General features: G+C 36.1%; 1 protein-coding gene across 11 annotated transcripts in view; it reads right to left on the reverse strand.

Moving 5' to 3' along the window:
- SOX5 (SRY-box transcription factor 5) overlaps positions 1-14,541 on the reverse strand; it is a 941,098-nt gene that overhangs the window by 16,891 nt on the left and 909,666 nt on the right. For all 11 annotated transcript variants that reach the window (XM_045587843.1, XM_036455682.2, XM_045587842.1 and 8 more), the window contains one exon: positions 154-262. In XM_045587843.1, the coding sequence (XP_045443799.1) occupies positions 154-262 (109 nt within the window). The remainder of the gene's footprint in view (positions 1-153; positions 263-14,541) is intronic.

Consider the following 14,541-nt stretch of genomic DNA (forward strand, 5'->3'; position numbering starts at 1 on the left):
GATCAATGCAAAGTTTCAGCTGAGTGCTTGGCACATGGGGACCGCTCAGTACACACAAGCTCCTACTGTAATGGTATATTTTTTTAGTAGTTGTAATTGTACTAAATGGACACTTCTGCCCACTACTGGAATACATATCAAATCTTTACAAACCATCTGAATCTCCACTCATATTAAAATCCATCATGGCATGGCTAAATTTTCCTTCTTCATTCTGTTTAACTGCCAATTGCTGAGTCAGACTCTCCAGTGTTGTTTTTTCCTAAAAAAAACAAAAAAGATAAAAAAAATATATATAGTGAGAGTTCAGTCTGGAAATGATCATTACTCAAAGACATTTTTTTCCTTGGGCCATATTGGCTTTTGGAAGGGATGAGGTGTTGATTTAATCACCTTTGTACATTCAGCACATTATGGAGTTGAAGCAAATGATCAGCAGGATTTTTGAAGGAATTATTCTTATTCTTAGAATTCCCCTTTATAGTCTTGGTATTTGGACTTGTTATGCTCAGAAAATAAATTCTGGGATTCTTGGAGATAACCTTCCAAAATCACAACATGTACATAGACATTTCATGAAAGCAACTTGTTTTGTAACATTTGAAATGCCTGCCTTATTTTTAGACAGACAGTAGACATATAGAAGTGGCATGGGACCCAGAGAGAGTCTTCCAATAGTCAGGTGACCAGCTGATAGAAGCATAATTCACAGTAGTGCCCTCTGGTTGCCATCTCCTTAAATGCCATCTGCATTCCTCATGCAAGAGGAATGAGGACATTTAAATATTCATTGCTAATTGCTTGTCAAGGCTCCATACATTAAATGTGAGTGCCTGCTACTTGGACCACAATTTGGTGTGGATTGCTAAGCGAAAATATTGAGCTGGAGAATTATTTGAGCTACAAATATACCAAAATTAGATCTGTAAGGAAATCAAATAATTTAAAAGCATGCAGTGCATGATTTGAATTCATGGAGAACATGCCATTACAAACAAAATTATTTTCAAGGAAAATATAATGCTTAATCTAAATCACAAGAGATATTAAACCACTTCCAAATTAACTGAGTGAGTTTAAGAACAGAAAAAGCATTCAGCAAAAGGTTTACAACTTTCTCTAGCACTCCCCATCACTGCTCTGAGGAAAATGTGGTTCCAAAACAGTTTTAAAAAAAGCATCTGCTGGATTTCATAAAATTTGCTCATGTTTCTTTATAATTATTCACCTTGTTTTCTGAGAAACACAAACATGAATTGAACAAGTGAATCACATGCACTGCAGAACAGCTATTGAAAACGTAAATCTTCACAGGAAATAAATCAACTATTTAAGATAATTGTATTACAGGTAAAGGACCCAGGTAATGTTCCTAGTAAGAGACAAAATAATACAGTATATGCTTTATCTCTATATAATCTCTGACAGTATTACAGTTGTATATACTAGATTAAAATTCTCTTAATTTGGTGGCCTTGGAACTTCTATTTCCTATTTGTCAAATTCTGTATATGATTTAGTAGAAAAACTATTTTGAATTGAAAATTATTATAAAACTAGAGATCAGTGCATGGAATCTGTGCACTGGTGGGAGGTCCCCTCAGCCTGGCCTGTGCCCTCTCACATTTTGGGACCCCTCAGGGGATGTAGCTGTGTGCTAAGTGGCAAGCGGGCGCTGCTCTTACTCATCCCGGCCTGTTGTGTCTACTGCCATGGAGTCAGGAGAGGCTCCCAACATGGCAGCTGCACTTGCCAGCCATGAGCCCAGCTTCTGGCTGAGCAGTGCTTCCCCTGTGGGAGCACACTGACCATCAGGGAGCAGCTCCTACATTGAGCATCTGCCCCCCATGGTCAGTGCATGTCATAGCAACTGGTCATTCCAGTCATTCTCTCTTAATGGTCACTTAGGCTTTTATATAGAGAGATTATACTTTGGTTGGTTGATTGGCCAACGGGTTGACTGGACATTTAGCATATTAGCCTTTTATTATATAGGACACAGTAGGGAAACTGGGAATAAATAATTCTATCAACTTTAGTTCTATAGGATTATCTAGTGCTAACACTGAAATACATTACCAACTTAAAAATGTAGATCCTCATCCAATTTGTTTTGTGTGTATAGTTGGTGTTTCAACTGCTTGTTCTGGATTTCTTTTGGGGAGTCTGCTTGCTGTTTATGTTCAGTTGAGCTCAGGAGCACCAAGGATAACAGCTTGACAGACTCTCATAATAGTAAGTGTAGTTGTTAAAAGTACAAGATAGTTATGTAAAACACACCACCACCTTCCATCAACATGAACCCCAGGTCCATGAAGACTACTGTACTATCTTTGGGTATATACTAGGCCTGGGTCACCTCTCAGGTTTTGATTTAACAGTTTATATGATAATTGTGCTACATAATTTATTTATTTTTTAAAATATTTTATTGATTTTAGAGAAGACGGGAGAGGAAGAAAGACATAGAACCATAAAAAATGAGAGAATTATTGATCAGCTGCCTCCTGAATGCCTCCTACTTAGGATCAAACCTGTAAACTGGGCATGTGCTCTGACCAGGAATTGAACTGTGACTTCCTGGTTCATAGGTCAATGCTCAATCACTGAACCATACTGGTTGGGCTGCTACATATTTTCCAGAGAGTTTTCCATTCTGAAGTAAAGTCTTTCAAGAAAAGAAACCAAAATAAAGCTGATCAGAGTAGGAAAAAAGTGAAATGTTAAGTGGCTTTTAAGGTTCTGAGTTCATCTAATGGATCTTGTATTATCTTACCAAGAGGCTAAAATTATTAGCAAAGGATGAGTGAATAGGAAAGTCACAATCAGTTTTTATAGTAAGTAACTTCTAATTATCTATCTCTAAAGCACATAGTATATATAAAAAATTACTCAACTAGTTACCCATAAGTGGAATTTATAATACTTCTCAAGAAGATATCAGTGGGAGATAGTAGAAGTTAACATGGTAGGATCCATTTTTTTGTGACCTTTTGCCCAGTCATTGACAGTTGATTGGAGGAATTGGAGAATGTGTTGAGTGCCTTTAATTAAAATATCTTACAAAATCAAAATGGTAACATTGCCACATTTTAGAAACCCTCTCTAACAATAAATTCAGAAGATCTTAAAGGAACTGAGGTAAGGAAAATATAATAAAACCCAAGTGATTATATGGTAAATATATGGTATATACAAATATAGTGCTTATATTATGGTTATTATGTGATTCCATATAAAAATTAATACTGTAGTAAAAGTTTATATTAAGCCCTTATGTATAAAGACAGACATATAATATACATGTCGCTAGAAGTCTAGATAATATATTGAACCACCAAAAAAATGAGATTGATTTAAGAATAGTTCTCAAAGTTTAAATTTAATCAATTTAGGCATGTAGGAAAATAAAATATCAGCCAAATGTTATAAAGCATATATGCTATACATTGGGAAGATTCCTCTTATTGTACTTCTTCCAATCCTACACTACCCGGGCTGTCTTTTTCAGAAGAGCCTACTATGTACTATTATATCTCAACCATTTGAGATTCTGTTCCTAGGGTTAAATAGTTTCCATTTCAAAATCCTCCATTCAAGTGCGCATATATTCCTGAAAATGGTAATATTTCTAGTCTCAAAGTTCTTATAATCACATCAATTCTTTCTAAACTGAAGCAGCTGAAAACAAATGAGTGCAGTATATATTAGGTAAGAAGGGAGTAAATAGGAAGATGTTGAGAATGGGAACCACAGAAGAAATTGAGCTTGGGGAAACAGAAAGAAATGTTGATGGATTGAGGTGACAATTTTTATCATATTCATTTTCTTAGTTCCAACAGGCTCCAATAAGACCAAACTAATCAATAATTTGTACACATAAGGAGCACTCCATGCCCCACTTTTAGGTCAGTGTTGTGGAACACAGATCTAGTTATACTTTACTGCCTTCTTACTACTATCCAAGCACTGACCTGAAACTGACAAGGTAGCTTCTCTCTTCATCTCCCCCCCCCCCCATTAGTTATATAACAAATATCAAAGAAAAACAAACTCATATCCTATACAATAAAAGCCTATTATGCAAATCAACCAAACTGCAGAATGACCAGTAGACCGACAGGTCGCTATGATGTGCACTGAGCTTCCCCCAACCCACAGGCCCCAGGCTAGCCAAATCAGGTGCCAGCAGTGGCCTCCTGATCATCCCACCAATACCCTGCAGAGGGAGGCAACAGACAGGGGCTGCAGGGGGTAGGGCTGGCAAGCAGGCGGTGCTAGGCTGGCCAAGGCAGGTGCCAGTGAATGGGTCTCCCATCACCCTGCTGGTTGTCCCTTAGAATGAACCTGATCACCAGACAGGGCAGGCCTAGAGACCCCACCCATGCATGAATTTTGTGCACTGAGCCTTTAGTAAGAAATACTTGCTAAAATTCTACACTGCACTGATTAATTTCAGAGTAGAGGGTGCAAAGCAGACTTATTACTAAAAAATAGTAAAAATGCAATTGTCTTGAGGATTTATAAATTAAGACCAAAGAAGATGACCTGTATGCTTTCTCTCTTGAATAAAAATGAGCAATTGGATAATGACTAGATTTCCTTTGGAAAGATGATTCTTAGATGGCCAATTAAATTTTATACAACTAGGTAGGTTTACTAAGGTGGAAAACATTAGGTAAATTTTGATTTTACTTGAAAAAACTTATAATCCTATGACGTATCTTATCTACAGAAGAAAATAAAAGTTTTGACTATATATCAATAGCTTCTTGGGGTCAAATGAATAACTCTAAAAGTCAACACTCAAAGAACTATTATCAATGTGTTAATATTCACTTAGGAAGTCTGGGGCCTGTCTTGGGTTCTGTGGCTTATCCAATGATTTGCAGAATGGAAAACAGCACTTGTATTGTTTGCATGTGACACCAGGCATTGTTGGAAATCAACAAGGCGAGCCATTAAACATTTAAAGAAATGTGATCAGTAAGTTTATTAGAAGTGGATAGTGAAGATCTATATTTCTAAGCTAAGAATGTTCTGAATGGCAAAAGGCCTCAGGGATTAATGGGAAGAGGACATATTTATAAACATAGATAATAATCCATTTAAAAAATAATGGGTCTGGAGATCAAGAGCATCATGTCTTAACCAAATTTCTCTCTCTCTCTCTCTCTCTCTCTCTCTCTCTCTCTCTCTCTCTCTAATATATATATATATATATATATATATATATATATATATTATATATTAGCTGTATTACTATTTACTCTGGACAAATCAATTCTCCCTGCATTCCAGAATCCTATCTGTATAATAGGGCTTAAATATATGATAGATTCTCATCAGTTTAAAAAAAATTAAGAAATATGTACTTTTAATATTAGGTTAAAAAAATCAATGAGGAAAATTGAAAATATACAGATTCTTCCTAACATATAAGAATTAGAGAAATTTCATATATTTCTAGGCCTGAGATATTTATTATAAGTAAAGATTTTATAGCATAGAAAAGAGCATTACAGCATACCAGTATTAAATCTACTGATGTATTTTAGTTCTTTTCCTATTTCATAGCTATCATTTATATAGAACTCCTCCTACAAATTATAAGGTTCCATCAAGAGTCTTAGAGAAAGCTGGTTTAAAATAAACTTTTATTGCTATGGTTAAGATATTTTATTCTCCATGGCCAAGTAATGGATAAAGGAGAATGCTTATTTCAACTCTAAAAATTCTTGAGATGTTTTTCCCTCTTGTCCATCATCTACAACAATGTATGTAATCTTTTTCTTTTTTAGAGAGAGAGAAATGTAGGTAGAGAGTGAGAGAAACATATGGGGGTGGGAGAAAAAGAGAGAGAGAAGCACCCATGTGAGAGAGAAACATTGATTGGTTGCCTCCCATAGGTGCCCAACTGGAGATCAAACCTGCAACCTAAGTATGTGCCCTGACCAGGAATCAAATGAGCAACCTTTTGGTACCGGGAGATGCTCTAACCCACTGAACTGCCTGGCCAGGAATATTTATTTTATTTTATTTTACATTTGATGCTCAGGCATGATGGTTTACAGCTTTATAATGTAAACCTACTATATATTTAAATTGAAGACTCATACTTTGTTCAACTTACGCAAAACAAAAAAACAAAACAAAACAAAAACAAAAACAAACCCAAAAATCCTAAAAATTCAGTTTATAAAGGCTCAAGTGCACATCCTTTGTTAATATTTAAGAGAAGGCAAAATAAAAAAAAACACACAACTGTACTTTAGAAGAGGTAGATACTTCCTTAGCCTGAATTCAATGGTTCATGAGTAGATGGTTTCTCTACGACTCCTTGAAATTGGGATTTGTACAAGTGATGAGGTTTGCTCCCCAACAGACATACACACAATGGGAGATGGGCTGTGGATCAGCTATCATAATGGACATCCCTGAAATAAAGCTCACAAAGCTATAAAACTCATAAAAAGCACATGCATGAAATGACAGAACAGAGTGTGACTGTCAAATGTTGACTCGGTAACAGTTAAGCCCCTTCTGGCTGCACTTTTTTATGGTCTCCTTCTACACTAATGATATGAGAAGAACAAAGAAACAAAAAAGGTTTTTAACCCTCCATTTATGTGAATCTCACAGACCACCAAAGAAGATGAAAGATTATTTATAATGTCATAACGATTTATTAGTTGGAGATTTTTTTCATTAGCTTAAGTAAAATACAAAGAGACAATGTATGTGTCCACCCCCTCAACCTCTCACTTTCATCCTTGCTTACTGAGATCCCCATTTTCTAAAAAATAATCTTCTACCCACATAATCTAACAGCACAAATTAAAGAAAAGTCTTCTTGTAAATTGTATATAAATTAGATACAAACACACACACACACACACACACACACACACACACTTCCCTCCAACATCAACAATAATGCTACTTGAAGAAACTTTTCACTAATTTACTCTGGTCAAATGTTAATCTACCCATTAAGATATTCCCAGTTACTTTGGTATTCTGAAATCTTGTATTCCTTAGGAATATTTTTTCATTCATTTTCTCCATCAGAGAATCACAGGGAGATAGGATTGGAAAGGTCTGTAAGTGTCCTCTGAGTCTAATCAGATATAAAGTAAGCCTTCTCTAATCCTGATTTTCACCCTTCTAAATTCCACTAGATTCTCCTGGTGGAAAAAAATATAAATTAGAAGCCATCATGTGATTGCACCATCTCATTTTCTGTCAAGAAATCTGATATCAAGCTTCCTAATATATCTCCTAAAGGATAATATTAGCTAAATTTCTTAGGACCTTAGTTTTATCAGGCAATCTGATACAACTAAAATGTAATGGCAGATCAAGTTTTCTTAAGAAGTATTATAAAGTTGAAGATAGAATGGTTTTGCAGGAAACATACAATTTCTATGAATTCAAATCTTAATTCAGATGAATAACATTCTAAGATAGTAAAATGACTTGTGGAGAAAACTGAATATTTATAATTTTTAAATAATTGATTTTAAAGTGGAAGAAATATTAAAAAGTTGGTGACAAGGAACTAGTTCTGATTTCCATGAATGAAGAGAGAAATACTGGTATGAGGATTAGTGACAATGTATGTTCTGGAAAAGATAGAGCTGACTGCTTTAGGAATTAGGTAAACGCACTTAAGACTATGTGGTGATAACGAGAGGCTAATACGGATTCACTAAGAAAAACAATGTCACAATGACCTAATTTTTTTTTCTTTCCTATAGGAATTGGAATGCATACCAGAGAAGCTCAATGGTCATAATGTGTGGGACTTAACTCAGCTTTGGATTTGTTTTACCAATATCCTGTTGTCATGATGCAGAAATGGCACGGGATCCTGATAAAGAGTTGAATGGAGTGGGAAGAGGAGATCAACCATAGATATCTCTAAATACCTTAATAATCTTTATGCTTTAAACCAATAAAGACTCAAATTTGACTAATTGCAACTGAGATGTAGAACACTCACTAATGGTTGTATGTCACCTGGTGAAAGACAATAAAAAACTGTAGGAAGAATTCTAGAGTAGTCAGAACTGTCTCTCCACTGAATGAGCTGCCTCAGGATGTAAAACATTTCGCTTCCCTGCAGGTTTTCAAGTATTGGCATATTAGAGGTATTGAACAGGTAATTCAATATCAGATTAGAGATCCCTTTCACTTTCTTACAAACCTGCAATTCTAGGTCCTACTCGACAAGACTCCCTAACACAAAAGTACAATATTTTGATAAATGTATAAAACCATATGTATTTTCTCTATCCATGAATTATAGTTTCCTCAAAAGTTGTTAAGTTTCAAAACTTTAAGGCACTCCACTTATAGCTGAGAATTCATAATCGTTTCCTCAAATTCAAAAGAGTAAATTCAAATTATAAAAAATATGGTTATTGAAATATCTTTTATGAAGAATTTGTCCATATATAATCCAATTTATAGATTCAGGTACTTTAGAAAATACATATTTATAGGCCCAAATTCAACATTATAATTTAGTACTTAAATAAGGAAAATACTGCTGTGGAGAAGAAGTCTTTGAGGCATGGGTCTGTATTGCACAGAAAAGCCACTCAGGCATCTGCAGAAAACAAATCACCCACTAAGAAGGTAGACAAGACTACATCATGGTAAAATACTGGTTCTTGCTTATTTGTCATGGTGGCACTTAGGGTGTGTACATGTGGAAGAGGGAAAGGCAGGAGAGGAAAACAATAAGACCTGAGTTTTTAAATGTCTGTAGATGTGGTCAGCATTGAATCACAGTTTAAAAAAATGACTTTGTTGTTATTTCAGATCAAGGCAGATATAGATACTGTGCACACTGAGCCAAAATAGAAGGGTTAATAGGAGAAAATCAGGGGCCAACAAAGACAAATAATAAAATTCACAACCTACACTGGATGACCAGTGGGTAGGAGGGCTGCACAGATGTAAATACAAAACTGGGATGTTGTCTGATAGTAACTGTTCTAGAAACAATGGGTATGTCAGTTACTGAGCTACAGACAGGTATAGAATCATTCTTTTTAGTTTTTCTTTTTCATGGAATAAAAAAGATAAGACTGTCCGCATTTTTATAAAAGAAGCTCAGTAGCCAGTAGTTAACTCAATTAAAGAAACATAATTGGACTATTTTAAAGAATCATGATTTGGTTCAGAAAGGCTGGGTCTGACAAATAGAGGCAGGCACGTCAGGGTAATAGTTCACTTTTCAATTATCCATGGTAGTTTTAGAGGAAGGGAGGGGAAAATGTAGATTAGAATAGATATTTAAATCTCACTTTATTGAACGCAAAAATGTTATGTTTTATCAGAGCTGCTACAAGGACCAAAATAAATAAGATTGAAAAAAAAATTGAACATATTCTTTCTGTTTCCCAGTTCATTATCAGGTGAATGGGCTGGTGCATGATGGAGAAATGAAGACTAGAAAGGGAGCCAAAACAGGAAAAATAAAGAACTGGGGAAAAGATGTACAAATTGTGGAGGTGGTGATTGCTTAAATGAGATATTTTTGAGATAAAGACTCAAAAAGAACACACTGCATAATACACATGACCAACACTGAGCACAAACAAGCTAATCAAAGAGGCGCAGGGTGACTGAGGATGGTCCCTTAGAAAGGAGACTGAGATTCTAGCCAGGCGATGTGGGTTGAAAAACCCATCTATCATTTCAATTATTGTCATCTTCTCAGATCTCAGAGTTTTTCTATTTTTAAAACAAGGATAAGCATACTGTTCTGCTTATATTGCAGTACATACAAGATTGAAGTGTAATGTGACAGCACTCTGAAAACAGAAAGGCACAGAATAAATGTCAATAGCCATTTTTACTCCTAAGACTCATAAGCAGGTCTTCTTCATTTGATCTTTGGGATGAGGATGAGAACAAGGAAGAAAGGAAGTGAAGACCCTTCTTAAGAGACCACATTTAAAAATTCTAGTCCAACAAAAAAGTGATTCTTATTTTACTTACAGAAAATTTAGAAAAATCAGAAATGTGGGGCATTATACATGCAAATTTTCAACCCTATGCCCTTGGGGATGTTTGTCGTTTATTATTCTTGGCATAATTATTGTTTATTATTTTTCTAGTCTGTTATCTATGTTTCCTGGAAGTATACTTTTAAAATATCATATCTAGATTGGTCGACAGAGTGTTTTCAAATTCACTTCATATAGTGCTTACCAGAGGGAAAGGGGATGGAAAGAGGTAGAAGAGGGTAAAGGGAATAAATGGGGATGGAAGGTGACTTGTCTTAGGGTGGGGAACACACAATACAATATACAGATGATGTGCTATAGAATCGTACACCTAAAACCTATATAATTTTATTAACCACTGTCACCTCAATAAGTTCAATACAAATTTAAAAAGAAAGAATGCTACTGTAAGCATATCTTCAGATCTTTAAATGCATAGACAATTTCACTCATCAAGAGGCCTGTGGGTGTGTATCTGACAGACCAATTTGGGTGCCCTGTGCATCTCATTTTATTGGACCATCCTGTACTAACCCCTCTCCCAGAATGATGTAAAGAACACAAGACTCTCTGTTTGAAAACACGCACAGCTTTTCTAGGCTTGGAAATTAAACCATAAAAAGTTTACTGAAAAAAAAAACACCCTTTAAAAAGCTTCTTAAAAACTCACACCATAATTGCTCCCCACCAAGCGTGGGCACTTGCTAGCTGCAAGTAGTGGCACTGTGACAAATGTAGCAAAACTGAAAGCGGGCTATACTAAGAGGAAGAAAAAGTCTTCCACTGGCCATCTGTGAAAATAAGGCATGTGGCCATTAAATGCAGAGGCTGTAAATATACACAAACTCCATGAAGCAAATGGCAAAAAAGGACTAAACTTCAAGCTCAAACAAATCAAAATGTTTAATGCATAGTTACCACTGCTGGACGAAAACAGCTCTGATCTTTGCAGTCTGCACACTCGGCATGGATTTCAATTAAATGCCCCCAAAAAGAAAAGAAAGAAATGAAAAGACACAGAAAAAAAAAAAAAAAAAACACACCAAAAACACAGAACCTCATCTGGAACAAAAGGCTATAGACAGCCTATACTCTATTTCGAGAAACAAACAGTCCCTTTAACTTGCACCAGCCTGTTGAGAATGTCGATGGGAATTATTGAAAGGCTGACATATAGAGTGATGGATGGATGATGACATAATACCTATTTGCCTTTTTGTCGTGGTCTTTGAAAACTGGCTGCTCTGTGCTGATAATATTCACCAAGGGGTTTCCTTCTCCCTTCCTGTCCCATAAGAAGGGTTCCCCAGCTGAGACGCTCAGAATTAAAAAGGTTTGATGAATGAAAAACAAAGGAAAAGAAAACCTAAGGATCAAATGCCCACTTGCACATACAAAGCTGGTTTAGATTTCCTAATACTCAGTTGCCTAGAAAGCACTTCCCCATCCATTTATATAAATTTGCAAAGTAGAGAGACTCCCATAATAAAAGACAAGTGTTCAATACCAGATTGTGTGTACCTTTTAATTAAAGTCTCCAAAAAATTATTATATGTAGAGATTAAAAAAATACATATTCACTTTTATAAGGAGAAAATATAAATCATTTTTGTTATTGTAATTGGTTCTTAGGCAAATTCTAGCCAGTGGTTTTAAAAGTCTAGCAGGGACTTTTTTTTTTTTAACACACACACACATACACACCCCTAGTATAAACTCCTGCGTGGCCATACTTCCAATGGCATCTCATTTCCTCCTGAAGGATTTGCCTAACATGGCTTTCTCCTCATGGAGTCTTTCTCTAACCACTGAAATATCTAGTTTTAATTTGACTTCTCTAATGCATTTTAGCTAAAGGCAACATCTACAAAAGTCATCCATAAATCACGAATTAATTGTAGACTCTTCCACTGAACACAGAGGCATGAGTCCCTTCATAATCACTGTCCAAAGCAAGCAAAACCTGTAATTCACAATTGCTCACATGCCTCCTCCTTATCTAAGGGCAGGAGCATGTGTTAGGTAATGCCGAACTAGATCTACTGTGTCAGTTTCAGAAGCGTTACCACTGCTGGCCCCATCCATCAGATGGCCAGCGAAGCGTTGGGAAAGAATGATGGATGCAAAATTATTACAGGGCTGCCATCCGATACACTTACTGCCATTTGTAACTAATGCTGGGACTGACATACTTTTTTTTCATTATTAAACATCCACATTAAGTCAACATTGGTCACTGTCATTTCATGTTTGGCACTCTGTTAAAGGGAAAGAAAAAGAATGACAATGGCAGTGGAGAGGGGATTGTAAAGAAGAGTTCCCTAGTGCCGGAGTAATGAAAAGCCACCTTGATTTACAAATCAGTCTAGCTATATCGTCCGTGGTAAGGCTTCCTATGAATCTGACTGAGAAATGTAAAGAGAAACTGCTGTCATGATTGAGTAAATCATTATTTATAATATACATGTTATCCACCCAATTTTCCTCTTATTCTATGGAAATTTGCAAAGAATTTTCACTGAACCTCTGAAGGAAAAATAAGACTTCTTCCCAGCTGCTGCTTTTGCAGTTAAAAATGCATTCATAGCATGTGCAGGTGTTTAGATTCCAGGTACATTGTTGGCAATTACTGTCTGGGGGATGTAATTTTCTGCCTTAAGAAATGTATGCACAATATCTGCATTTTTTATTTTGTGACTGATATCTGTTTTATATCAGAAAACTAATAGTGAAGTTGGCCTTACCATGTAGAGAGCATGCATGTAAACACACATTTATTGATTCAAACTTTCACCAAGCAATGTTTTCTTCTGGACATGTTTGCATGTTTTTATTACTTTTTAGAGAGAGAGGAAGGAAGAGAGGGGAGAGAGGGAGAGAGAGAGAGAGAGAGAGAGAGAGAGAGAGAGAGAGAGAGAGCGAGAGCGAGAGAGAGAGCGAGCGAGCTCAGTCTCCTCTCATATGCACCCTGAGTGGGAATCTATTTGACCAGAAATTGAACCCACAACTTGGGTATATGCCCTGATAGGGTACTGAACCCTCGACCTCCTTTTGGTGCACAGTGCCCTGGACAATGCTCAAGCAACTGAACCACACTGGCCAGGGTAATTAATTTAATTCTTAATGAACCACAGACAAGTTATAAGGAAGGCTCTCAACATGTAATAGTAGAAGAACCAGGGTAGTTAGAGAGATGACAACAAACTTGAAATAATAAAAAACAGCAGTTTTGAGGGTTTTAATATCATTTTTCTAATGTAGTTCTGGCTCCCAAAGCTTTTCCTACCCAATAGCTACCCTGGTTCCTTTTTTTCTTTCTCCTTCTTGCCAATATAATCTTTGATCTTAAGATATCCCTTGATTTCAGAAAGGATAGAATTTGGTCTCTCTCAGTCCCAGAACATAATTCATGATCAATTTAAAGCAATTTATCTTCCTTTCTACCGCAATCCTCTTAAAGACGTGCTATGACCCAGCACTACCAACGGAGAGGTTTGTGGAAGTCAGCTTGAGTGGTACAGAGAAACATCCCTATGAGAATAATGTAAAATCACCCCTCTGTGAATGAATACTGAGCTTAGCAAAGCAGAAACAAATTCCCCTTCTTGTACTGCTTGCCTTCATGGATAGCTGTAGGTGTGGCCACATTTTGTGATTCTAAGGGAAAACCCCCAAGTGAACCACAGAGATTCCAACCCTGACATCATTGAGCTGATAAACTAATGTCACCAACTGTCTGCTCTTCACCTCATTATATGCTAAATGGTAATCTTGGTTGAAACTACTATATTTAGATTTCCTGATACATGTAATGAAATACATGCATCTAACTACAGCATAGGTATCATCTTCCTAAGATAACACCATTGAGAGAAAAGGGCAAGGAAACTTCTGGTCTATTTATTTCAGTCCCGAGCAGTCTGTTTCTATTACATTTAAATTTCTCAGTGAGTTCTCCTATTAGGTATGGACACCATCACACACAAGGTCAGAACCTAAATATGCAGTTGATTGTAGGATCAAAACTGCCATTTAGATGTTAAGGAAGCAAAGCAGGTGGTTTTTTTTTGTTTTGTTTTTTGTTTTTTGTTTACAAAATAATTGTATGAGGGTATTCTTTCTGAACCTTCCTACCTGAGAAGTTTACTTATCCATCCATAAAAGTAATCTGTAAGAGCTATGTGGTAAAAAGATCACATTACTTGAATATACAATCATGCTACAATTAACCAGAGATGACAATTATAAATAACACTGTGTCTCAGAGTTTCCAAGAAACCTGACATACACAGTTCTTGGGTATGTTTGAAACACTTCCAAGAAAAGTTAAGAAAATAAAAACTCTTTTAGAAGTCTTCAAGTACAATGTGTTTCAGTAAAAATGACTTTCATTATGTGTTTCAGTACATATTACTGAAAAACATTCATCCCTTTCTTCACACTTCTAATTGTTTTCCCTGTCCAATTACAGCTCTTCAGAATGAAGACCTTCTATTGTAGTTGGGACAACCATATTGGT

This window comes from Pipistrellus kuhlii, unplaced genomic scaffold (genome assembly GCF_014108245.1).
Source record: "Pipistrellus kuhlii isolate mPipKuh1 unplaced genomic scaffold, mPipKuh1.p scaffold_m20_p_3, whole genome shotgun sequence".
NCBI lineage: Eukaryota > Metazoa > Chordata > Mammalia > Chiroptera > Vespertilionidae > Pipistrellus > Pipistrellus kuhlii.